The following is a 24,043-nucleotide window of genomic DNA, read 5'->3' as shown; positions in this document are numbered from 1 at the left end:
CATTGGTGGTGGGCCTGAGTGCTTCACTGTGCTGAGGTATATACACATGAGATCATGTTTCATCCTCATCACTGTCCTGTGAAATAGGGCTTTTATGACCCCACCTCACAGATGAGGAAGCTGAGACTCAGACAGGTTAAGTAACTCATAGAAGCTCACACAACAGTAAGTAGTGGATGCAGGACTAGGACTCTGCTCCAGAGCCCCTGTCCTGTCTTCTTCCTCACTGTGCCAAGAGGGAGGGTGGTCTCTATCCATCTCCCACCACCCACACTGGTGCTGAGTCCCTGGTCCAGTTCTTGTTCATGATGGCTGAATTGAGTTGGAATGGGGAGACCCACTGAGACGGGCAAGGGTGGGGATTAAGGGCTGTGGGACTCTGGGGACAGAGACGGCTCCTCATGGGCCTGGTGCAGGTTTCCTGGTGGCAGGGCCATTGAAGTGGTCCTCTGGGTGGCAGCATTTCCCATGTGTGAGAATTTTTCACCACTTCTGTCTGTCCACATGACTGTAAACCTGGGCCATTGTTTTCTGGACCTGAGCATTTCCATCAGAACCCAGCTCAACCTGGAGGGCACCCAGAGAAGCCTGTGTGGAGGGTGCTTTGTCACAGAGACCAGGGGAGAGTGAGGGGCAGATAGGAGCCAGCCATAGGCAGGAAGAAAACACAAAGTGACCTCCTGGCCTCAAAGTTTCAGCTGGGGGCACTGGGAGACTGCGAGAGCATCTGCAAGCTTCTTTCCCTCCTTCCCTACTTCATTTCCTCCCTCTTTCCTTTCCTCTCACCCTCCCTCCCTTTTTTCTTCCTTCCAACCTCCAGCCTTCCATTCTTCTATCTTTCCTTCCTCCCTTCCTTGTACACTTCCATCCATCTATCTATCCTTCCTTCCATCCATTCTTCCATCCATCCATCCATCCGTCCATCCATCCTCCAACCTTCCATCCATTCATGAAGGAGCTTCTGTGGGTCTAGCCCATGGTCCATAACTCCCTGGAAGTTAGAGGAGAATGCAGTGAAACTAAGTGCACAGCTCTGTCAGTCTCCCACCTATAGCCCCAGACCTAAATGCACAGCGTCCCAGCACCCCAGAGCTAGAAGGGGTGCAGAGAGCGGGAGCACAAAGTCCCAGTCTGTTCACTCTGCTTTCAGGGTAGAAGGAAAAGAGTGTAGAGCACCAGTGCTGTGACTGACACCTCAGTCCAAAGGCTGCAGCCTCCTCTAGGCACCCCCACCCACAGTCCAACTCTTGGGCCAGAAACCAGTACCCCTGTGACTGCCACATGGTACCTGTGCCCCGAGGACGGAAGGTAGAAAAGACTGGAAGACTTAGAGTCTGATTCCTGGCTCTGTTGCCTACTTGCTGAGTGACTTGGCTAGTGAGGGCTCCTCTCTGAGAATCAGTCTTCTAATGCAGAAAGTGGCAATGCTGAAGTCTACCCCATGGAATAGTTGTCAGAATTAAATTGGGAGATGGTGGTCAAGTGGCCCTCATGCGGTGGGTGCTCAGTGAAGCGAGAGTACCCCTGCTGCCCTGGTTTTCCAGCTTCCTGGCTCCCGGGGGACAGGCTCACCTGCCCTGGGACTTGAGGACATGCCTTGCTGAGTGCTGCACCCCTGCACCAGGCTCCCCGGGACCCAGCATTGCTGAAGTGCTGACAGCCTGAACAGGAAGGGTCAGCTGGACAGGACATGGCCAACAGTGTGGCCTGGGTCTGCGCATAATCTGTGCTCTGCGGGGAGGAGGCTGGGAAGGCCTGGTGGGTTGCACGAGCATGCATATCTCAGCCTGCTCCCCAAACCCGACCACATATGCATCCAATACGATCACAGAGTCACTTCGAATTTCAAGAACAGCAACTGGTTCTATTATCCCGTGAGCTGGAAGCAACTTCCACAAACTATGGTGGGGCCCTGATTCCACCAATGTTCCTGCAAGAGACCAGACTGAAAAGGCACAGCAAGTCTTGCTGTTTTCTCCCCATGGAGATGAACGACTCTAATCATCAAGCTGGTGACAGGTTTTAAGCTGGCGGATCATGGCAATCCCAGGACCTGGGATGGTTTCTTGTATCAGAGGCCACTAGGAGAATTTGGAGGAGAAACAAAATTGATCAGGATGACCAAATGCTCTCCAAATGCAAATGTATAAGAACAAGATCTGTGAAAATGCAATTCTGTGGCAAGAAGCCACAGAATTTTGGTTTAGTCATTTCCAAAAACATAAATGTGATCTGAGGCCACATCAATGAAGGTATTGCCTTTAGGATAAGGAGGTGTAAGACCCTATGTACTTGGAACCACAATTTGATCTGAAACAGAGGGACCCTGACAAATGGAGCTGTTCAGAGAACAAAGGGACCCAAAAAGGGAGGGAACTGGAGACCACAGCATGGCAGGGCAGGCCTGGGGCTGCTGACTCAGGAGGAGAGAGGGAGGCGGGGCCTGGGGCTCAGAAGGACTGGTGGCTGGAAGAGGGAATGGCCTTACTCTGTGTGGTCCTCTGGAGAGGACAGCCCCAGGTGGCTGACACAACCCCACAAGGCAGCACTTGCTACCAGTTAGAGCTGCTGGGGGGTGGGTTGATCTGTTTGGGGAGGTGGTGAGTTCCCTATACTGGAAGCATGCGAGCAAGGTGACACGACTCTCTTATTATAGATGCTGCAGAAGGGCAGGGGATTGGACCAGATGACCTTCAAGTCACCACCCCACCTGGGCCTAGGTGGTCTGGAGCAGGGAGGGGCTCTGAGGGCTGGGCAAGCCTCTGACTTACCTTCTCTCGGCTGCTGTGGGCGGTCAGGGAGCGGTGGGCTGCCCCGCGCAGGGCTGTTCTATAGTTGCAGAAATTCCCTGTTGGGTCCATCTGGTGCTGGAAGGAGATAGGGAGGCATTTGGGCAACTGTGTCCTGGGGATGGCTGGTGGCACCCCGCAGCCCAGCAGCCTTGCTTACCTCGAGGATGAAAAACTTGGCTGTCTTCACCTTGGCCCAGGTCTTCTTCAGTCTTGAGACAGGGCTCATGTTCATGCCAGCTGAAAGAGGGAAGGCTGAGCTGGGGGCAGGGCCAGGCTGGGAGGACTGTTCTGAGCTGCACAGTCCCTCTGTGAGGCCCCCAGCTGGCCTAGCCCCTCAGGCTGCACCCTGACCAGGGCTGATGTTTGTGGAGCCTCAGCCTGCCAGATGGAGGGTGGGTGGGTGCTAATGGACACTGTGTACAGGTAGGCCTGGCTTCTGTATGTGCAGGGCCCCTGTCCCAGTCCCTGTCCCACACTGGCCCTATACTGTGACCAGGGGCCTGCTTTGGGCCCCTGCTTTCCCTGGGTCTGGGGACACACTGCCAAGCTCTCATCAAGCACCCTGAAAGCCCTGGGCTTGCCTCAAAAGGGGCACCTCCCCAGGACCTTTGGGGTGGGGTGGGGGGAACATGGGCCCAGCCTGCACCCACCCCCTGCTCAGGTGGCTTGCACCCCACCTGCCTGGGTGTGCCCACTCCACCCTCTCTGGGAGCACTTGCCCCGGGGGCTCCAGGCCCACTCACAGATGATGGCCATTAGGGAGTTGAAGTTGCCGATGTTGAAGCACTCACGGGCTACGTCGATGAAGAACTCAATCACCTGGGCCCTCTGTTTCTTCTTGGACAGCTGGGGACAGGGCATATGAGCCTCAGTGATGAGGTGTCCCCACCCTGCCCTGACCACACACCCTGCTTACCTGTCCTATCCCTCATTAATCTTCTTTAAGCCCATTTCACAGCTGAGATGCTTGATGCCAAAGCAATTTGTAGCCCAGGGACTGAGGCTCTCAGTGCACCCTGGGTGGAGCTAGCACAAAGCTCATTGCCATGGAGGGCCGGATGGGGGCTGGCGGGACTCCTGTTGCCACACAGGAGCCACCTGCAGCATGGGAGGTGCTGGGGGCCCCCACATGTCCTCCTGCCCTCTCAGGCCTAGCTCCAGCACCCCTACACCTAGAAGCAGAAAACATGACTCCCTCACCTCTCTTCCCAGCACCAAACTTCTCCACTTCACACGGGGTGCGGGGACCCCACGGTGACCCCGAGGCTCTGTCCCCTAGCAGCCCCACCAATGCTTTCTGTCAACTGACTGTGATTTCAACCGCAGCTCGAGTCGAGTGCGTGAGACTTTGATCTCTCTGATGGGTCAGAACCAAACTGTGTCCTCTCCCAGGCTGAAGCGCTGCCTGACTCTGGGGTGGGCTCTGTCCAGGCTTCACTCAGGCAAACCCCCGTCTTAGCTGCCAGGCCAGTGATGCGGTGTCAGAAGCAGGCAAGGCCCAAGGAACCCTACAGTGTTCTTTCCACGTAGATTGCCCTCCTCCCATAATTGCAGAAGTGGTCCTTACTGCTGCCAAGAAGCTTGCTGTGGTGTCTGAGGAGCTGTGCATCCAAAACCCCTTCCGAGAGCTGCCCGCCTGAGGTCCTGCCCTTTCATGGGACAGCCCACACGGGGATGGTGATGGTGACCGAGCAAGGTGGGGGATCAGGGCCAACTACTAGGGTGGATGTGGGCACTCTGACAGGAAGCACTGTCTCAGGCTGAGGTATCACAGATAAGCTTCTCCTTTCTCGGTCGCAGACCCCTCATAAACACCTTATGCCCCAAGCTCTGTCTCAGTGTCTGCTTCCAGAGAGCCCACCCTGGCACATATGCTGCCTCCAATCTTCCCCTGAGACGGGGGACCTTGGGCTTCACCTGACAGTGGGAGAATAGGCTTGGGAGAGGGTTCCACTGCCATAGGAAGGGAAGAGGGTGGGCAGGGTCTGGCTTGGCGGGGCTGAGACCTGGTGGCGAGCATGTCCAGCTCAGTGTTTCCTGGTCTTCCTGCTTTCCAGGAGAAGCCAGAGACCTGGACTTTAAAGTGCAATCTCCCACTTCTTAAAGGTTAGATTATTTCTACCTCTAAGTCCTGAGTGAGCCAAATGGAATTTATCTGCAGGCCAGACCAGTCCGCCCCAGGAACAGGTGGAAGAAGCAGAGCCCGCCCCCCTCTCCCTCAGCAAGCATCTCTCTGACACCCTCTGTGACTGGCAGGTGGATCCACGCCAGGCAGGATCCACTGGCACGCCAGGATCCACCGCATCACTGACCTGGCAGCTAAGACGGGGGTTTGCCAGGCTCTACCCAGAGGGGAGATATCACTACAGGCAAGCTGGGTGACACCCGGTGTCCCAGAGCGTGCCCAGCCTGGCCCTGGGCTTGGAGACAGGCTCATGATGCTCTTCTGGTTCCCTCCCAAGAAGGCTCCTCTCAAGCCCTGGCCACCTTTGGCCATGCCAGGTCAGGCCCTGGCTTCCTACGCACCATGCAGATCTCAGTAGCCACAAGGTAGCACAATCTGTTGAACCATTTCACGTAAGCCTCCAGGTTGTTAGTCTTGTCACTGAAACAAGGCTAGGAAAGACACAAGGACCATGCTCAGGCTTTTTGTCAATAACTTTTTGAACACGAATAACTTTTTGAAGTCAGCCATGATCATTATAGACAATCTGGGAAATGTCGCAACCTCAAAACCATCCACAAATATCTCAAAACCATCCAAAAATACATGATTTGACATGTATCCTTCTAGTCTTTTTTTCTATACACTTAAAGACGTAACTTAATATGATATATATATATCATATACCCACACACATAATTAATCCTCATTATTCACAGATTTTGTGTTTGCGAATCTACTTCCTAAAATTTCATTTGTAACCCCCCCAAATAACACTCATGTCACTTCTTGGTCATTTGTGGACATGTGCAGAGTGGCAAAACATTTGAGTCACCCAATGCACCTGTGTGTTCCCAGCTGAGGTTGAGCTGATGCCCTGACTTCTGGTTTCAGCTCCCATACTGTAAACAAGTGTCCTTTTTGTAGTCTATTTAGTGTCTTTTTTTTTTTTTTGGCACTTTTGTGCTTTTTCTTGGTGATTTCACTGTTTAAAGTGGTCCCAAGCACAGCGCTGCCATGCTGTCTTGTGTTCCTAAGCACATGAAGGTTGTGACGTGCCCTAAGGAAAAAAATATGTGTTAGATAAGCTTCATTCAGACGTGAGTCACAGTGCTGTTGGCCATGAGTTCAATGTTATTGAATCAACAACATATATTAAATAAGGTCTTATTAAACAGAAACACACATAAATCAAGGTTATATATTGACAGGTTGATGAAAATGTTGTGATGAAAGGCTTGCAAGGAACCTAACCCTATGTTTTCCCCGGGAGTAATGGCTCAGTATTTGCTAATTCAGTGTTCACAACGACTATAGGATATAAAGGTGAATAATGAGGACCAACCATATGTGTTTACGTATGTATGTGTGTATGTATGTTTCTATCTCTATCTCTATATTCTATATATATTCCCACATTTTTCTACATGAACCCTTTCATGTGCTGTAAAATATTCTTTGGAAACATAATTTTAAAAATTGATGTAGACTATTCCACTGTATAAATGTACTACAATTCCAGAGAATCCAAAGGAAGTAAAGAAAGAAGGAAAAAAAGAAGCACAAGAGGTAAAGAAGACAAGGTACAACAGAAGACAGTAAAAACAAATCCATCTAGAGCAGTAATTACCCTGATATAGACCAGTCACTGTAATTTTAAAAATCCAGCCTTCTGCTATTTTCAAGAGGTAAACCCCAAACCCAAGGATATAAGTAAAAAAATTGAAAAATACACGTGATAAATATTTATGTGATATTTATCATCACATAGCTATATTAGTATTAGACAAAATAGACTTTAAGGCAAAAAAGGACTCCAAGGCAAGAAGCATTAAGAGAGTTTAAAGGGTAACTGCATAAAGATAAAAGTTTTGATTTATTGAGAATATGTCATGAGTCTAAATTTGTCTGCACCTAATAGCATAGCTTCAAAATATGGAGGCAAAAATAATCCAGAAAGGTAAATTCCTTATAAGGAGGAAATTAAGAATACTTGTTCGTTAAAAGACACAATAATGAGAATGAAAAGCAAAGCAACCAACTAGGAGAAGAAAATTTGCAGTACATCTAACTGACAAGGGATAATTAACTAGTACACATTTTAAAAACTCACTCAAAACTCTTAAAAATCCTTAAGAAAAAGACAAATCACCAATAGAAAACCGAACAAAAATCAGGGACAGGCATTTCATAGACGAGAAAACAAGAATGTCCAAAACACATGAAAAGATGCTCCATTTAACAGTTTGACAAAAATTAAAAAGCCTGACAATTTCAAGCGTCAGTGAGGCTGTGGAGCAAGAATAACTCCCTGCTGGCAGTGTAAATGGATACAGCCTCACCTGGCATCATCTGGTAAGGTTAATCATATGCCCACCCTGTGACGGACACAGTGATTCCCTTCGTAGGTATATATTAGAGCAACATCTCAAAGTGTTGTCCATGGACTCCTGGGGGTCCCTGAGACCGTTTCAGGGGGTCCACAAGGGCAAACCTAATTTCATATTCATAGATTATTGCCTTTCACCATGTTGACATTTGTACAAATGCATAATAGAATGATGGGTAAAATTGCTGCCACCTTAGCCTGAATCGAGACAGAGTCACCAAATGACACCAGTGGCCATCGTGTTCTTCACTACCACACACTCACAGTAAAAGAAAAAAAGTGAGTGTGACTAAGAGTGTCCTTGAGGACAAAAAACTTTTCAGTTTTATTAAATCTCAATCCTTGAGTACATGTCTTTTTCATGTTCTATGTGACAAAATGGGAGTGCAGTTGTCCCTCGGTATCTTTGGGGTGGGAATGGTTCCACCTCCCCCCTCAGATACCAAAATCAGAGGACGCTCAAGTTCCATATGTAAAATGGCGTAGTATTTGCATAAACCTATGCACATCCTCCCGTGTACTTTAAATCATCTCTAGATTACTTATAATACCTAATACAATGTAAATACTATGTAAATAGTTGCTTGGGTGAGCAGTAAATTCAAGTATTGCTATTTAGAACTTTCTGGAGTTTTAATTTTTTCTAATATTTTTGATCTGAGCCTGGTGGAATCTGCAGCTGCAGAACCTACAGATACGAAGGGAGGACTGTAGACATAGGCACTTCTGCTGCACACAGAGTTTTGATGGTGGTCTTGCGGGAAAGCACTGGTGTGACTGACTTGTGAGCTGAACTTTACTCATGGAGCACTATTTTTACCTGAAAGAAGGACTGACCCATTGTGGTTACTCAGACTTCAGTATTTGGTTGATATTTCCTTGAAAATCAACAAAATGAGCCTGTAACTTCAAGGAAAACAACTGATAGTATTCGTTGCCAAGGATAAAATTCAAGTTTTCAAGAGAAAATTGGGAACTTATAAAACATGTATCTGCCTGTGGAGTGTGACAGCTTCCCAATACTTAAGAACTTTTTGGGTGATATCAGTAGTGAATATATATAATGAATATCATTTTAAAATATCATATAATGAAACATGCCAACATTCAGAAGGTCTGCTTGATTCAGTGAACCCATATTTTCCAAATGGACAATATATGTCACAAAATCCTGCATGGGCAAAAAGATCCATTCAAGATGCAAGATGGACCAATGAATTTTAAAGTGATAGAGTTTATTTTCAGATTCCAAATTGCAGCTGATGTTAAAAAATTACCCCTTGTTGAGTTTTAGTGTACTATCAAAGAAGAATATTCACAATTATCTGAAAAGGCTGTAATATATGCCTCTCTATTCCAACTACATATTTGTGTGAGGATGGATTTTCAACTCAAATAATGTTAGGTCAAGAGATTGAATGCAGAAGTAGATTAAGAGAATTCAACTGCCTTCTATTTTCAGTCATTAAAGAGATTTGTAAAAATACTGTAAAACAATATCACTCTTCTCATTAATTTTTTTTTATTTTGGAAAATAGAGTTATTGTTCATAAAACTTACATTAACATATAATGAGTTATGATTTTTGAATAAATAAATATTTTAAAAAGTTATTGGCTTTAATGGCTAATAGAATAAATACCGGTAGATATTATTAGTACATAATCAAAAGTTCTTTGGGGTCCTCCATAATTTTTAAGAGTGAAAAAGGCATCTTGAGACCAAAACATTTGAGAACTGGTGCCCTAGAAAAAATGTACCCACATACATTAGAAATGTGTAAGAATGTTCATAGAAGCAATATCTACAATAGCCAAGAGTCTGGAAGCAACACAAAAATGTTCATCTACGGTAGAGTGGGTAAAGAAATGTCACGTGCAATCTTGATGTATTTCACAATAAAAAATAATACTTGGAAAGGGCCAAACCCCCAAACAAAACAAAACAGAACAACAAACAACTCAATAAGAGTAGCAAAGTCTCCTTTCCACTCTTCTCCCAGCTCCATGCTGGGCTCCCCAGAGTAACCAGTATTCCTAGAGATTGTCCACACACATGTGCAAGGGGATATGTATCATGCACCCTCCTATCTGTTGTTGTTACACAGATGGTCACATACTCTTTGCCACTGCTCTTCACTTTACTTTCTTTTCTCAACAATGGACCTTTGGTGATTATTCCATTCTTACAGTCACTCTTATTCTAATAGTTGCATAGCATTCTATGTATGGATGTATTATAATGTTTAATCAAGTCCCTGTGGATGGTAAGGTAGTTTGCTTCCAGCCTTTGGTCATAAAGCACAGAAAGATATCCCAAATATCTTTGTGCATACATCTTTGTGTACATGTGTGTGTATATCTGCAGGGTAAATTGTTAGGTGTGGAAAGTTGGGGTCCAGAGTGTATATTTCAAGTGTTGATGCTATTGCCATGCTGCTCTCCAAAGTGGCTGTGCCAATTTTACCCCTTACCAGCCGTGTATGAGACGGTCCCTTTCCCTGCACATACACACCCATGTTTAATCTTTGCTTATCCGAGAGGTGAAATGCAATTGCATATTCAGTTTTCTCTTCTTTTATTAGGTGCCAGGGCAGAAGACAGGATATTTCCAGTTCTGGTTCGGATTTAACTCCTTGATAAGCACCAGGCTAACTGCTGGTTGGGCTCTGAGAGAGAGGGGCAGGCTCTGAAATTCCACCTTCAGAGGGAAGAGCATGCCCTTAACTTCCCTGGGCAGCTGGCACCAGCCCGCGTTACCCCGGGTGGCCGCTAGAGGGCATCAGCGCCCACCGCAAAGCACCGGGAGGGCACATGGGGTCTTGGAGCGGGCCCCGTGCGAACCTCTACCCTCTAACCCACCCAGGGCTCCTGCTCCTCGACCGCCACTCCGCCCTCGCTGGGTGGGTGACCCGGCCAGGCTCATCCCGCCCTCCCAGGCTTCCCCAGGACTCAGGGCTGCTGGGGTGTGATGGCCTTGGGCTAGGGGCATGGGTGGAGTGGGCACGACCGCTCCAAGCCCATCTGCCCTTGGTCCCTCCGAAGCTGGCTCAGCTGATGCTCCGGGGATCCCCCAGAGGGACCGGTGAGTAGGGGTCACTGCTGGGACAGTCCGTCCAAGGGCCTTCTACCTTTGTGCTGGCCAGAGGGTCCTTGTTCACAAAAGCCTGGACAAATTCCTCAGGTCCAATGTGTTGTAGCCGTTCCTGCAACAGAGACAGAAAAGGAGTTGGGAAAATGGGAAATGTATGGGGAAGGGGTGCTCCCTGGGGGCCTGGCATGGGCCCAGCTGCCCTTCTCACCGGGCCTCTACAGCCCTGTTCTGGGTTGTCACAGAGCTTAGCACCATCTTGAAGGGGGCAGCCCCTCCTTTCCCATGCTCAGGGGCTGCTGTATTTCATGGGGGCAGGGGTCAATGTCTCCATAGGGAGTGCTTGTAGGGTGTGATACCTAGGAAACCAGGCTCGGAGTCGGGTAATTGAAATGACCTGCTCCCTCCAGGGTAGGCCTGATGGCTAAGAGCATGGGGTCTGGGTCAGAATTGAATCCTGGCTCTGTCCCTTCTGCTGTGTGACTTCTGGCAAGTCACTTAAACACTCTGGCTTTAGCTTCCTCAACTGTGAAAAGACAATAATAATAGCACCTATCTGGTAAGGTGGTGGGAAGATGAGATAGTGCACGTAACTCTTGAATATAATGCCTGGAAACCAGTAAGGGTGCCATAAACGATGGAGGTTTAAAAGAAAAGAACCCTACTCCCCAGCTTCCCTTCTCTCTGGGGCAGGCCCCTTTGGCCTCTGCATCTACAAGGAGCCCAATATACTGGAGGTTAGGCCAGGGCATCCCTTTCACACACAGGAAGGCCTGTCTGCGCTTCTCTGGAAAGCTGGGGTGGGTACAGTGTGACTGTGTGAGTCCTGGATGGGGAAAACCGAGGCCCGGGTGGGGAAGGCCTTGGATGTGGGAGGATCACACATCAGGTGGTGTCAGAGCCAGGATCTGAACCTAGTTCCTCTGTCCCAGGCCTGGACTCTCAGGCAGGCCAGAGGTCAAAGTTGGGCAGGGCTGGTACCTCCAGCCTTCCTGTTCCTCGCCCCAGGTGTGGTGAGAGACTGCTCCAGAGTCAGGGTCCTCTGGAGATGCCTGGGTGGCCCTGATGTGATGGGCTCAGGCCCTGGGTTAGGCTGAGACCAGGTGGGGTACAAGACGGGGAGTTGGGGGGTGGCCCACTATTTTCAGTGTTCCAGGCTCTGGGTCTGAGTGGAGGGCGGTGTGGGCCTGCTCACCAGCTCTATGTGGGTCAGCTGCTGAGCCAGTGTGTAGGGGTCACTGCAGATGCTGAGGAGCTCCCTGTGGATAGAGGCTGGAGGCTTGTTCCTGTAGGAGATGGGCTTGTCAGTGCCCAGCAGGCTTTCCGGCCCCTGGCCCAGAGCTGCCAGCTTCTGGTGCAGAGCCTGCAGGAGCTGATGCATCCTCTTTCGGTATGCCTGGAGGAGGGTAGAGAGAGGGTGCTCAGGCCTGGAAACCTGTCTCCGCATATCTAATAGCTGAGGCAGGCAGGCTCCCCAGCTGTCAGGGATGGGCTGCTCCTAGGTGTGCCTGCACCTCCCCGACCCTGAAATAGGACCCAATCCAGGGCAGGCTGGGTTTGGGGCCTACAGTCAAGGCTGGCTGGGGAGAAGGCTGCAGGATCACCAGCGGGAGCCAAGAAGAGTACACATTAGGGAGAGTGGCTGGGTGCAAGCCCCCCCAGCTGTCTGGGGAGAGGGGCAGCATGGGGTGGGGACTGCCAGGGGGTAGAGGGATAGAGGAGGGAGATGTGGAATGGACCCTGCCCTGGGTGCTAGTCTTTTGCTTGGCTTCAATGGGGGTCCCCTCCTGTCTCCCAGGCCTAGCTTAGAGAGGCTTTCCCTGACCAGCCTTGCTGTTCATCCTCTGCCCCTGGCACTCTGTCTCCAGCTCACCCTGTGTGACTTCCTTATGGGACCATTGCAAGAGACGATTGGGGTTGTTTACTCCCCTGCAGAATGACAGCTCGGCAGGGGCAGGGAAGTCTGCGTTAACCTCTCTGTGTCATAGCTCTGGGCATGCAGTGGACACTTGATAAGCATTTACTGTACCGACAGAGCCCCTCACCATGCAGCTCAGATGCTGGGCTTGGTGCAGGGACCACCCTCCCACCCCATGGGGAAACTGATTATTGCCCCTCAGAGACCCCTATTTCCAAGGAAGGTGCATCAGACTAGCTGGGTTTACTGAGCAAGTGGTCCACACATTCCCAAAGGTTTGGTCAGTAGCCCACAAAACAGGCCCCCGACTGGTCAGCAAATGGCTCCCCCAGAGGTGGATTCAACCCCCTTGAGCAAGGACCTGGCCTGGGAGTGGCAGTGGGCATCTGGGGCCTGGACTCCTGCCAACAACAAGGTGTCAGGAAGACAGGTTCCCAGCGGGGCCTGGTCCCAGAGGCCTCAGAAGAAGGTTGTGGATAGACAGTACTGCCAGGTAATTTCAGATAGAAAAAGTGCACATTCTTCATGCACACAAACCCAGAGGCATTTTGCAGGTGGGGCGTAGGGTGTAGGGCTTGCCTGGGGGACCTCAGTGTTTCCTCAAGTCTCTGATGGGACTCAAAGGAGCACTGAGGTCCAGCATTGTTGGTGCCCAGAGCTCTGGTGATGGAGGTGGCATCCCAGCCCCTTATGAAAGTGCTTCTCTGTGGAGTGGCCAGGGCAGCTGTGGTAGAGCCCTCAGGACACAGGAAACCCGAACCCAAGCCCAAACCCTAACACTAACCCTAACTCCCAGAGCCGTGGGGGGCAGACCCAGAAGGCACCCATGGGTTAGCTGGGCAGTGTGTGGGTAAACTGATGTCCAAGTCTTCCCTTTGTCGCCAGTGGAAGGAACAATCCGTCTCAGCTTTGCTGTATCCAAAAGTGTGGTCAGCACCCATGCTGCCTCCCAGGTCTTCATTTGAGTGCCAGGAAGATGGTGAGTTAGGTCCAGTCAGAGCCAGCCCCGGTGACACAGTCACTGGTGATTCCCAACACCTCCACCAGCCCCCCACCTCTCTCTGCTACCCAGCCCAGAGGTGGCTACACTGGCTGTTGAGATCCCGCATTTCCCACTCAACCCTCCACCATCCCATCTGCCTCCTCTCCTGTCACCAGACTAACTCTCACTGGCACCAAGGACCTCCTGTCATGAAAGCCAGGGGCTGTTTCTCAGGCAGCATCTGCCTCAGCTCCCCAGTTTCTCCTGCCTTGGGCTGTTTGTAGGCTTGTCTGTCTGCACTGTGATTGCATGCTGGGTTCCTCCTGCCTCTGTCTATTCCTCTCTTCACCATCCTCTGTACTTCATTCCTGGGTTTTCTGGTTCATGTGCAGAGTGTCGTTTAGTATTCGTGTGCAGACAACCTTCTCCTCTGATCTCCAGAGCCATGTGGGCAAGGGGCCACCTGGACCTGGTGCATGCAAGAAGTCCTGCTCTCCTCCCCAGGCCTGCCTCTTCCACCTGCATCCCTGTCCGCTGAACGGAGCACTGGCATCAGGCACCTGGATGTGGAGCCATCCTCAAACCACCTTCTCCCTCAGGCCCTCCAGGCCATCACCAACCCTCTTGATTTTGTCTTCTTCCATTTCCATGCTTGTCATCCACCACAGTGTATGTGGTCCAGGCCATAGTCATTTCCCTGGTGGCTGCAGTGGCCTCCTCAGTGGGCCCCATGCATTCACGCCAGCCTCTCTCCATTCCACCCTGTAGCAAGAGTGTTCTGTTCAAAATGCACATTTGACCACTGCATACTTCTTCCCTAAATTGCCTCCCTGCTTTTGCAAAGACAAAAAGCCTGACGTGGCTTGGAGGCCCTGAGGTCAGCTCTGGGCATGCTCAATGGCCTCCATGTAGCCCTTGCTCCTCTTTTCTGTGCTCCAGACACAGACCACTCCCCAATCCCTTTGACCCCTTGTCCCTCCTGCCCCATGACCCAGGCAGGACCTGTACAGCCTTCTCCCTCCAAGCTCCATGCCCTTCCTTCAGGGCCCTTGTCCAAGCCTCTCACTGGAGTACCAGCTCCATGAAGGCAACACTGGGTCACTCTTTGCTGGTCCCCAGCATGAACAGGAGGGGCCCACACATATTTGCTGATTAGATAAAACTGGCCTTCACCTGCTTCTAGACAGTCAGCCTCTCCAAGGCAGACTTCAGAGCTCTACTGAAGTCAAGGATGCAGTGCATCTGTGGCTACAGTTTGATAGAACCAGGCACTGGCCCTATCTTTAAAAATATGCAGACAATTTAGCAGGACTTGTTTCTATTGAACCAATATTCACTCCAAACAATTGCCATTGCTTGCGTGCTAATTCATTTAAAAATTTTCCTTTAGCGTTAACCTCAAGCTTATGTGTTTTTTCCTGAATCTTCTGTTCCCCCTCTGAATGTGGGGAAGGTATTTGACCTTCTCTTTGACCTCCTCTCATTCTCTCACTGATTTCTACACCTTGTGGATACCATCTGGAAGATCTCAGTGAATCTGGGCAGGCCCAGGGACCTACCGCTGAGAACGCCAGTGTGTTCCTTGTCACTGTCAGGAGCCCACATTCGAGAGCCGGGGTGCACCCAGCATGGCTCAGCTCTCCCCCAGTGGCTCGCCTGTGAGCTGGAAGGATGGGGACTGGGCTGTTTTCTCTGTCATTCTCACAGAGCTGCCTGCTGCATGCACGGAGCCGAGTGTGAGTGTAGAGGTCGCCATCCAAGCGTGGCCTGGGTGGTGGCCATGGCTCTCCAGGTGCCTCCAAGTTCTCTTGGACTGAGCGTTTCGTGATTAGGATCCATTTCTATCCAGACGAGTACGGGCCCTTGTTTTCTGAAGTTCCTGAAAGCTCCCACCTGAGCCAGCCCGCGGCTGATGTCCAATGGGCTTAGCCCACCTGCACAGGCAGGAGTTCTGCACCCACTGCCAGCTCGTTCTCTGAGTCAGCTGTCCACCACCTTTGCCCTTGGCGGGAGGTAGTAGACAGCCATGTGAGTGGGAGAGCAAGGCCAGAGCGAGGAAGGCTGCCCATACAGTCAGCCTCCTCTGGCCAGCCCAGTGGGTGTGGCCAAGGCACTGCTGTCCTCCTGTCCTGTCTCCCTCACCAGGGCTGTGACCCTCTATGCCTTCCTGTGATCCCCCAGTCTCTCTCAGCCTCGGCATTGGTCTTCCTGAGTTGTAACTGCTGAGCCCAACCTACCAGGATGGGAGCCGAGGGTGGACTGGAGCAGCACAGAACCCACAGTCATAGAGAATGGCCTTCCCAGAGACGCTCCAGCCCCTTGTTCCCGGTTACTGAGAGGTGGTGGGGAGCACAGTGAGGACATGAGGCTTCCAGGAAATGGCAGGGGGGCAGGAAGAAAGAGAAAGGTGTCACCTTTCACAGCCACTTTGATGGGGAAGCCCCACTCCTTCCTGGCCCTGTACCACCTCCTCCACGTTCCTGAGCAGCATTGTTCTCCTCACAGCCCTTTGAGGGAGGGCTTATCATCTTCCCTCTTACAGAAATTAATTTAAGGTCCAGAGAGGTTAAGTAACTTGCCCAAAGACACGCAGTTCTGAAAACACTGTGTTCATCTCATTGTATTATGCACAACACTTTATATCATCCTATCTTGATCCTATCTCTGTGTAAGAAATCTTTTACAAGATGATTCTGAAATGTTTTTGGAGCAAAAGATATAATGCCTATGATTTAAAAACATAATTTGGAGGGAGGGGAAGTGTGTGAGGGGATAGAAGAAACAAGTTTGGCAAAATGTTGATAATTGTTGAAGCTAGGCTATGAGCACACAGGAGTTCGTGGTTACTACTATCTATGTTTGTATATGTTTGAAATGTTCCATAACAAAAGTTTCAAAAAAGTTAAAAATAATCCCCATGTGCCTGAACTTTGGAAAGAATTTGTTCCTCATCATAGCTCACATTTACCAAGTGCTGAAATACGAGCACACGTGACTTCAGGGCCTTTGCCGCAGACCTGTGTGGTGGGAGCAGTTATCGTCTCTGTTTGACTGATGAAGAAACTGAAGTTCAGAGAGGGGAAGCACCTTGCCCAAAGTCACATAGCTGTGGTTTCTGAGCTGGGATCTGAGCTCAGAAGGTCTGACCCTGACCTCATGTTCTGAGTCCTGTGGGCCCTGCCTCATCAGTTTGGTTCAGGGCTCACCAGCTCCTTTCCCAGCTGAGACTGTGCCTGTGCTGGGAGGGGAGCAGCCTGCAGTCCACCCACAGCATCCAGGGGAGGGAAACCAGCACCTACAGGACATCCCCTTGGAGCAGGTGCTTTCTGGGGAAGGGAAACTTGGGGATTACAAAGACACATGGGTCACCCCTGGCCTGAGCCTGGGTGGGTGGCATGGAGACTAGGGAATCCCAGGTCCAGTTCTCACCACTCAGCACACCTAATTGGATTCCGAGGGAAGGAATGAGAAATGCCCCGAATGAGTTATTTCTGCTTTGAAAATCCACACCTGGTGGATGACTGCTTTCTATAGCCCATTCATAGGTCTTGGCTGTATCTTATTTTCATCTACTGGGTAGTTAGAAAAGATTTCCCAGCACAGTCTTGACAGATTTTTTGAGGGCTCAGTGAGGAGGCACTGCTTCTCAAGGAAACAAGCCCAGGACTTACACCCATCCCACGCCACGGTGGCCAGAATGGCAGGGTCTGCCTCTGAAATTGCTCTGCCAATGGCAGAGGCAGGCCTGATAAGGGCAGATAATCCATCTTGTCAATGGCTTAGACCTCACCTGCTTGAAGGCCTACTGTGGCAGAGGAGAGAGATAAAGCAGAGGACTGGGCTCTCATCTCACTACATACCCTCTGCTCCATCCATCCATCCATCCATCCATCCATCTACCGTCCCTGCAACCATCTATTTCCCACCCACCTCCCCTTTTATACATTCACCCACCCACAGATCCATCAATTCACTTATCTATCCTTCCTCCCTCCAGTCTAACATTTGCCCTCATCCATCCATTCATACATCCATCCACCATTCATCCATCCATCCATCACCATCAGTCCACCATCCATCCATTCATACATACATCCACCGTCCATCCGCTCACCCACCCATCCATCCATCCACCATCCGTCCATCCATCCATCCATCCATCAATCCACCCACCCACCCTCCCCTCCATGTTCTCACCCACCCACCCATACCCACACACACCCATCCACCTACCCATTCACTCACCCTCCCATCCATCTAGTCATCCATCTACCCACTCATCTAGCTATCATTTCTACCTTTCTCCTCCACTTCTTTCCATCAGTCTCTCCACATCCACTTAGCCCATAAATCTCCCTGCCTACCCAACTTCCCAAACATCTTTCCTTCCCCCTCGACTCATCCATCAAAGTAGCCAACTATGTACCAAGCCGGTCAGTCAGCATCTCCCCTTCCTGCTTCATCCTCCTGATCCATCCAATCATTGAGCCTTCCCTGAGTCTCCTTTCTGCTGCAACCTAAGCCAAGTGTTATAATCCCCAGATGGATCAGGGGATGCAAAGGAGGAGGAGGAGATGACCCTCATCTCACCGAGCTCTCATAACAACTAACTTGCTGGCTATGTGAAATGACCTCAGGGCAGGGCATCCCTTTCTGAGCCTCAGTTAGGCCTTGGACTTTACAGCTTCCTGGTGCCCAGCCTGCCTTGGCAGTTCTCCTTTGGCTCTGGCTGGCTCTGTGTTCAGACCCACTGTGGGGCATGTCACTAGCTGTCAGCTTGCCACATTCAGTCTCCTCCCAAGGCAAGCAACAGGCACTCCCCCTCAGTGTTCTCACCCTAATCCTGGGAGGTAGGGAGTAGGGAGTTTTGTTCCTCTTTCACCTTTAAGTGCCTTCCCCAGAGTAATGCAGCTGGAAGAGCAGGGCAGGGTGTGGGGCGCAGAGGCACCAGATGCCCAATACACTGGCTGCCTCCCAAGCTACTGGGGAAGAGGGTTCTGCCAGGCCAGCCTAATGGGTCATTGACCTATGGCCCGACCACGCAGCCACAAGAGCCCTTCACTTGCCATCTGATGCCACTGATGAGAGCAGGACAGGAGAAAGGTCAAGAGACCAGGCCTGGAACCAGAGGCCTGCTCTCCCTGCCAGCTCTGCAGTGCCTGATTCTCTGATGGGGCGGAAAGGGGCTGATTTTAGAGGGGCTGCAGTGTGCTGGTGGGGAGATGAGGACCCTGAGGCCATCCCAGGAACAGGCTCAGATCTGGGGTGTGAGGGTGTAGACAAGGTGAAGAGAATCCCGCTTGGCTTGCCCACCTCGTCACAGGGGGCGATGCGGCCCACCACATCCTTCAGGTGACTGATGGTCGACTCCTCCTGGAAGTCCCGAGGGAACGTCTCTGTCCACTCGGCCAACAACTGGAGCAGTTTGGGGCCAAACTTCCGGACCTGGGCCTGCAAGGCAATCCGAGGGTCGTCTGCATTTGGTGAGGGTTGCTTGGGAGGTGGGGGTCACAGCAGCCTCTGTCTCAGCCACTCACTGCGCGTCTGGGCTGTCCGAGGGGCAGCAGCAATGGCCGAGGCGGGGTGGGCCTCGTGCCTACTTTGTGCCAGGAGACAGAGACGGGACATGGGGATGGGGGCTGACCACAGCAAAGCAGAGGGGGACAGACACACATTTGGAATGGGGGTCATCTCTTGTTTGTAACTGCCAGTCGTCCCATCTCCCTTTCTGTGGTGACAGCATCTGTTTTCCTGTGGGGTCTCCCTCTCCATCCTTCCCAGCTGATCCTGACCCAGGGCTCCAGGAGTGTGCCCAGATCAGTGCTGGCCAATCAGGGCATGGCACACCCCCATCATGCACTGTGATTGGCTCACAGAGGGGCATGTGGCCTAAGCTAAGCCAATGAGATCGGGGCTTTTATTTATCAGGCTCCTCTTTCCACAGGATTGGGAAGGGTAGACCATGACCCTGGAGCCGCGGAGGCCAACAGACCGTACAGAGAACCTGCCTGAGCCAGAGTGAGGCTGGCCAGAGGTAAACAAAGCAAGGGGTCTTAGGGAGAAAGACCACGTTTTAATGGTGCTTTAGTCCCTGGAGCCAGTGGTAGCTTGAGACTTTGCAGTTATATGAGCCAGTAAAGTCCCTTTACCTTAGGCCCGTTGAAACTGGGTTTCTATCACTGGACAGCGGAACCCTACTGACACATGTATAAATAGACAGTTGTAGCCCATGGGATATGGCGAGGGACAGAGGAAAGGATATGGGGAACCGAGGGAAGGCTGAGCCAACAGTGGACCCGCAGAAGAAGAAAGGGTGGAACAGAGGGTGCTGGGGGCAGGGAGACCAACAGGCACGGCAGGGCCATCCCAGGCCACAGATGGGGATCTACTCATGGGGCTCTGGGGGCCCAGGTTTGGGCTGTGTGAGCTCAAGGCTCCCCTAGGGCATTGGAAAACAGCACTGGGGTTAAAGGTTCTGACTCTGTCCCTTCTGGCTCTGGGCTTCAGACAAGTCAGAAACCCCTGTGGGCTCCTTGTCAGGAGAACGGGAGCAATTGCTGCCTCTCCAAGAGGTTGATTCACAAGTGCATGTCAGGGGAGACCCAGTACACTCGGAGGCCCCCGGCCCTGCCCTGCCTCTCACCTTGTCCAGCACTGGCTTGTCCAGCTGCTGCTGCTCGATGCACAAGTGGCAGACCCGGGCCAGGAGCTCCTGGGGCTCGATGAAGAGGCGGGAGCTCAGCAGGAAGGTAAAGATGTAGGCTTTCTGGGGGGATACGGGAGAAAGGCAGCATGTGCTCACAAGGGCATGGAAGGACGTGCCTCCCAGCCTACTCCACCCCCAGGCCCAGCCAGCCCCAGCTCTGCTGTCTCCCCCATGCCTGGTGGAAGAGAGCCCAGTCTGCTACCCCTCCTCCCCACTGGGTGGATCACCCACCTCAGGGTAGTAGTCAGCTTTGGGCACCAGCTGCTCGATCAGGGTGTCCAGGGAGGCTGAGGATGGAGCTCCATCCAGGAGGGGCTGCCCGGCCTGCTCACCATCCGTGGGCTCAGGGTGGGGTGGGCCGAGGCTGCCTGGAGTGACCATGTCGGAGGTGCTCAGTGTCCGGGGCATGCCTACCTGCAATGGCAAGGGGCATTTGGACCTGCTGGTCCCCTGGGATCCTGGCTGGGCAGGCCCTGCCTCCCATAGGCTCTTCTGTGCCCACCTGAGCCCAGTGATCACCTCCTGGGAGGGCTGCCAGGGAGGGATCCCCCCACCCCATAGCCACTGCATCCCCAGGAATCATCTCTTTTCCATTATCATTCCTAGCCATTTAGGGACTGACTGTTTCCAGTATCCACTCCTACTCGCAGTGAAGGTTGTTTTTGACCAGGCTTACACAATCAACGTATTTGCCCTGCTGCTGGCCACAAGAATGAGTCGGGGGTGGACCTGATCCAAACTAGAGGGCTCAGATGCAATCCTAGAACTTCTGTGGCACTTGAAAGCTCTTTCCCCTGGGTCCCTGAGCAGTGGAATGGCACGGTTGGAACCATCCTGTCCCTCAAGGAGCCAGGAAAGCGAGCACATTCCTGAGTTCCGTGGGTGAGGCCCTGGATCCTGCTGTGCCCGAAGCTGCTCTGTGGACTGCTCCATCACATGAGTCGGTTTGAGTTTCTCTCAGGTGCAGCCAAATGACGGTCCAGGTTCTTTGTGATTAGGACCCACTGACCTGTCCCGCTATTCCCCCCTTGCAGGAAGGCTCTCCCACCATCTTCAATCCTCCATCCCTCTGCACGTGGCTGAAGTGACTCCCCCTAGGTGGGACCTTCCCTGTTTCCCTGCAGCAACCCGTCAAGGCTGGGCCTGACTTCCGGTGGGCATCAGCAGATTCTCCCTGTTAGCACTGTGGAGTGCTTGGGGTGCTGCTGGTGCCTGGTATAGAGAAAGGTCTCCAGCCAGACCTCCTCCAGGTGGGGCCACAGCACACATATCTTCTGACCCAGCACTGAGTCAAGGTCCTGGCCTGCAGCAGGCACCCATCCACGAGTGTGCACTGGACAGTGCTTCCTCCCTCGGGCTCTGCACATATGCCTGTTGGCCAGTCTTCCTGAATGAAGCCTTTGGGGCACTTGTGGCAGCGAGTCCTGGCCAAGCCTGTGACTGTTTAACCATCTCCCATACGTTTAACCAGCTCCCATACGTAACCATCTCTCCATACATTCAAGCAGCCCCCGCAGCCTTAACTGTGGAGTCCTGCAGGCTCACCACAGGGACCTTACAGGGAGCAGCCTCCCCACTGCCCCTCTCACCTCACCCCTGCTGCCCCCATGGCAGACCCTGGCCCCAGCCTGTTTCTGACTTCTCCTGCCCGCTGGTGACCTGGCCCTGAAAGTAAAGACAGAGGGACTTGGAGAGTCCAAGCTGATGTTGGGGATCAGAAGCAGCCCTGCAGAGGGCTGTCCCTAGGGCATGCAGCGACTGGGTTACGGTGCAGGGAGGGTGCGGGAACCAGTCTGAACAGCGGCCTGGACAGTCCCAGCCCTAGGGACAGCCACAGCTTTATTTCACCTTTCCAGCAAAGTTGTAAGTGTTCAATTTTCAGTTGATGAAACTAAAATTTCACAAAATTGTCTCCTGTCCATCCCAGTGGGAAAGCTGCTGCACATGAGGGCACACGGGGGCTGCCCTGCAGGGAATGGTGGTTAACTCTGGGGTGAGCGCTGCCTCTGCCGCACACCCAGAGCCCAGAACCAGAGCCCAGTTCCACTAGACAGAAAGCTCTTGAGGCCAGGAAGGTCCGCTCTCTCCTGCCAGACACCTGGCACCTCCTCCCTGTAGCCTGTCCCAGATCCCAGTTTTCTCAAAGATGAGCCAGTAGTGGAGGTGGAGGCAATTCTGGAAACCTCTCTGTAGCTCAGGGTGGTCCGTCAGACAATGTGAGAGGGTCTGCAGAGGGGCCTTTCTGGGGAAGCCAGGATGCCACAACTTCAAGAGGTGAGCTGGGAAGCATCCAGAGCACCTCAGGTCTGGCCTGGTACTGGGGGCCGGGTGTGGGGGGCCGGACACACGAGGAAGGGGGGAGGGCTTGGACCCAGCTCTGTTCCGAAGCAGCAAGTTTCCACTGGAGGTCAGGGGTTGCGTGGAGCTGGGGGCCAGAACCATTATGACTCACAGGGATGCCCAGAGAGCAGATGGGTGGCTGATGTTGCCCTCCCACCTCCAAGCACCCATCCTGTTGCCAACTGGGCTCTGGCCCGATTATCAGTGAATGGATGGGCTTGGCCCCCTCCTGCAGTCTCTGGTGTCTCCTGCTGTTGCTGATTCATGCGTGCATTCATGCGTGCATGCATGGAGTGGCTGCAGACGGACAGGACCTCTCAGAGCTGGCAAGGGGTTGGGGAGGCAGACATAAGCAAGCCAAGGCATGCAGAGAGACTGTACCACTGAGGCTCTGAAGGGTGTGCCCAGGCAAGGGGAGAGGGGATGATGACTTCCTGCATCTGGGTATTCCTTTGAGATAGGGTGGGTGCGGTCAGAGCCACAGTAGTGCCCTGACATTCCTCTCACCCCTCCCCGAAGGTGCGCTGGCACAGACGTCATCCTCCTTCCTTGAGCAGGGGCTCCAGCCTACTGGGAACACAGACGGGCTGCGGAAGTGGCCCCCATTCACCCTCTCCCATAGTAACTGCTTTTATTAATTTCTTACCTATTTTTCTGTCCTTCTGTATACAAGGACAAGAAAATATAAATATATATATTCCCCTCTTTCTTTATTACACAAAAAGTAGTGTATTGCACACACTCTCCTGTGCTCTTTTCACTAACAGTACATTTTGAAAATCTTCCCATGGCAGGACAGAGCACGTTCATGCTTTTTATTTTTTAACTGTCCCACAGTAATCCATTGTTTGGATGTCCAACGGTAATTTTTTTTAACATCTTTATTGGAGTATAATTGCTTTACAATGGTGTGTTAGTTTCTGCTTTATAACAAAGTGAATAAGCTATACATATCCATATATCCCCATATCTCCTTCCTCTTGCATCTCCCTCCCACCCTCCCTATCCCACCCCTCTAGGTGGTAACAAAGCATGGAGCTGATCTCCCTGTGCTATGCGGCTGCTTCCCACTAGCTATCGGGGTAATTTTTAAAAGCCAACTCAACTGTCCATCAACAGATGAATGGATAACAAAATGTGATGGATACACACGACGGGCTATTATTCAGCCTTAAAAAGGAAGGACATTCTGACATGTGCTACCACGTGGGTGAAACTTGAGGACTCTAATGCTGAGTGAAATAAGCCAGACACAAAAGGACCAATCTGTATGATTCCTCTTACATGCAGCTCCTGGAGTAGTCAAGTTCATAGAGACAGACAGTAGAAGGTGGCTCCCAGGGCAGGAGGTGCATGGGGAGTTACTTTTATTCACAGAGAGCTTCAGTGCTGCAAGATAAAAAGAATTCTGGAGATGGATGCTGGTGGTGGTTGCACAACAATGTGAATGTATTTAATGCAATTGAACTGCACACTTAAAAATGGTTAAGATCGTAAATTTCATGTTATGTGTATTTTACCACAATTTTAAAAGAAGCCAGTGATGCTGGGAAACTTGTTTATTGTCACAATTTTCCTTGAGAATCCTTGGAATCACCAGTAGTTCCCCAATGTGTGCTTCTAAGCACACAGCCTGCATGGTGTACATGAGCAGCAGCTGGG

General features: G+C 51.6%; 1 protein-coding gene across 1 annotated transcript in view; it reads right to left on the bottom strand.

The window, feature by feature from the left end:
- The window catches only part of RASGEF1C (RasGEF domain family member 1C), a gene marked incomplete at both ends in the record, with an annotated part of 32,126 nt that extends 11,677 nt beyond the window's left edge, over positions 1-20,449 (bottom strand). Inside the window, 9 exons of the mRNA XM_082652068.1 lie at positions 2,772-2,867; positions 2,950-3,029; positions 3,536-3,638; positions 5,319-5,408; positions 10,476-10,550; positions 11,631-11,831; positions 18,649-18,786; positions 19,979-20,101; positions 20,273-20,449. Of these exons, the coding sequence (XP_082508194.1) occupies positions 2,772-2,867; positions 2,950-3,029; positions 3,536-3,638; positions 5,319-5,408; positions 10,476-10,550; positions 11,631-11,831; positions 18,649-18,786; positions 19,979-20,101; positions 20,273-20,449 (1,083 nt within the window). The remainder of the gene's footprint in view (positions 1-2,771; positions 2,868-2,949; positions 3,030-3,535; positions 3,639-5,318; positions 5,409-10,475; positions 10,551-11,630; positions 11,832-18,648; positions 18,787-19,978; positions 20,102-20,272) is intronic.
- Positions 20,450-24,043: the final 3,594 nt, after the last annotated feature.

The sequence above is a fragment of the Grampus griseus genome (genome assembly GCF_964374135.1).
Source record: "Grampus griseus genome assembly, chromosome: 3".
Classification (NCBI taxonomy): Eukaryota; Metazoa; Chordata; class Mammalia; order Artiodactyla; family Delphinidae; genus Grampus; species Grampus griseus.
This window is presented reverse-complemented; position numbering and strand designations above follow the sequence as displayed.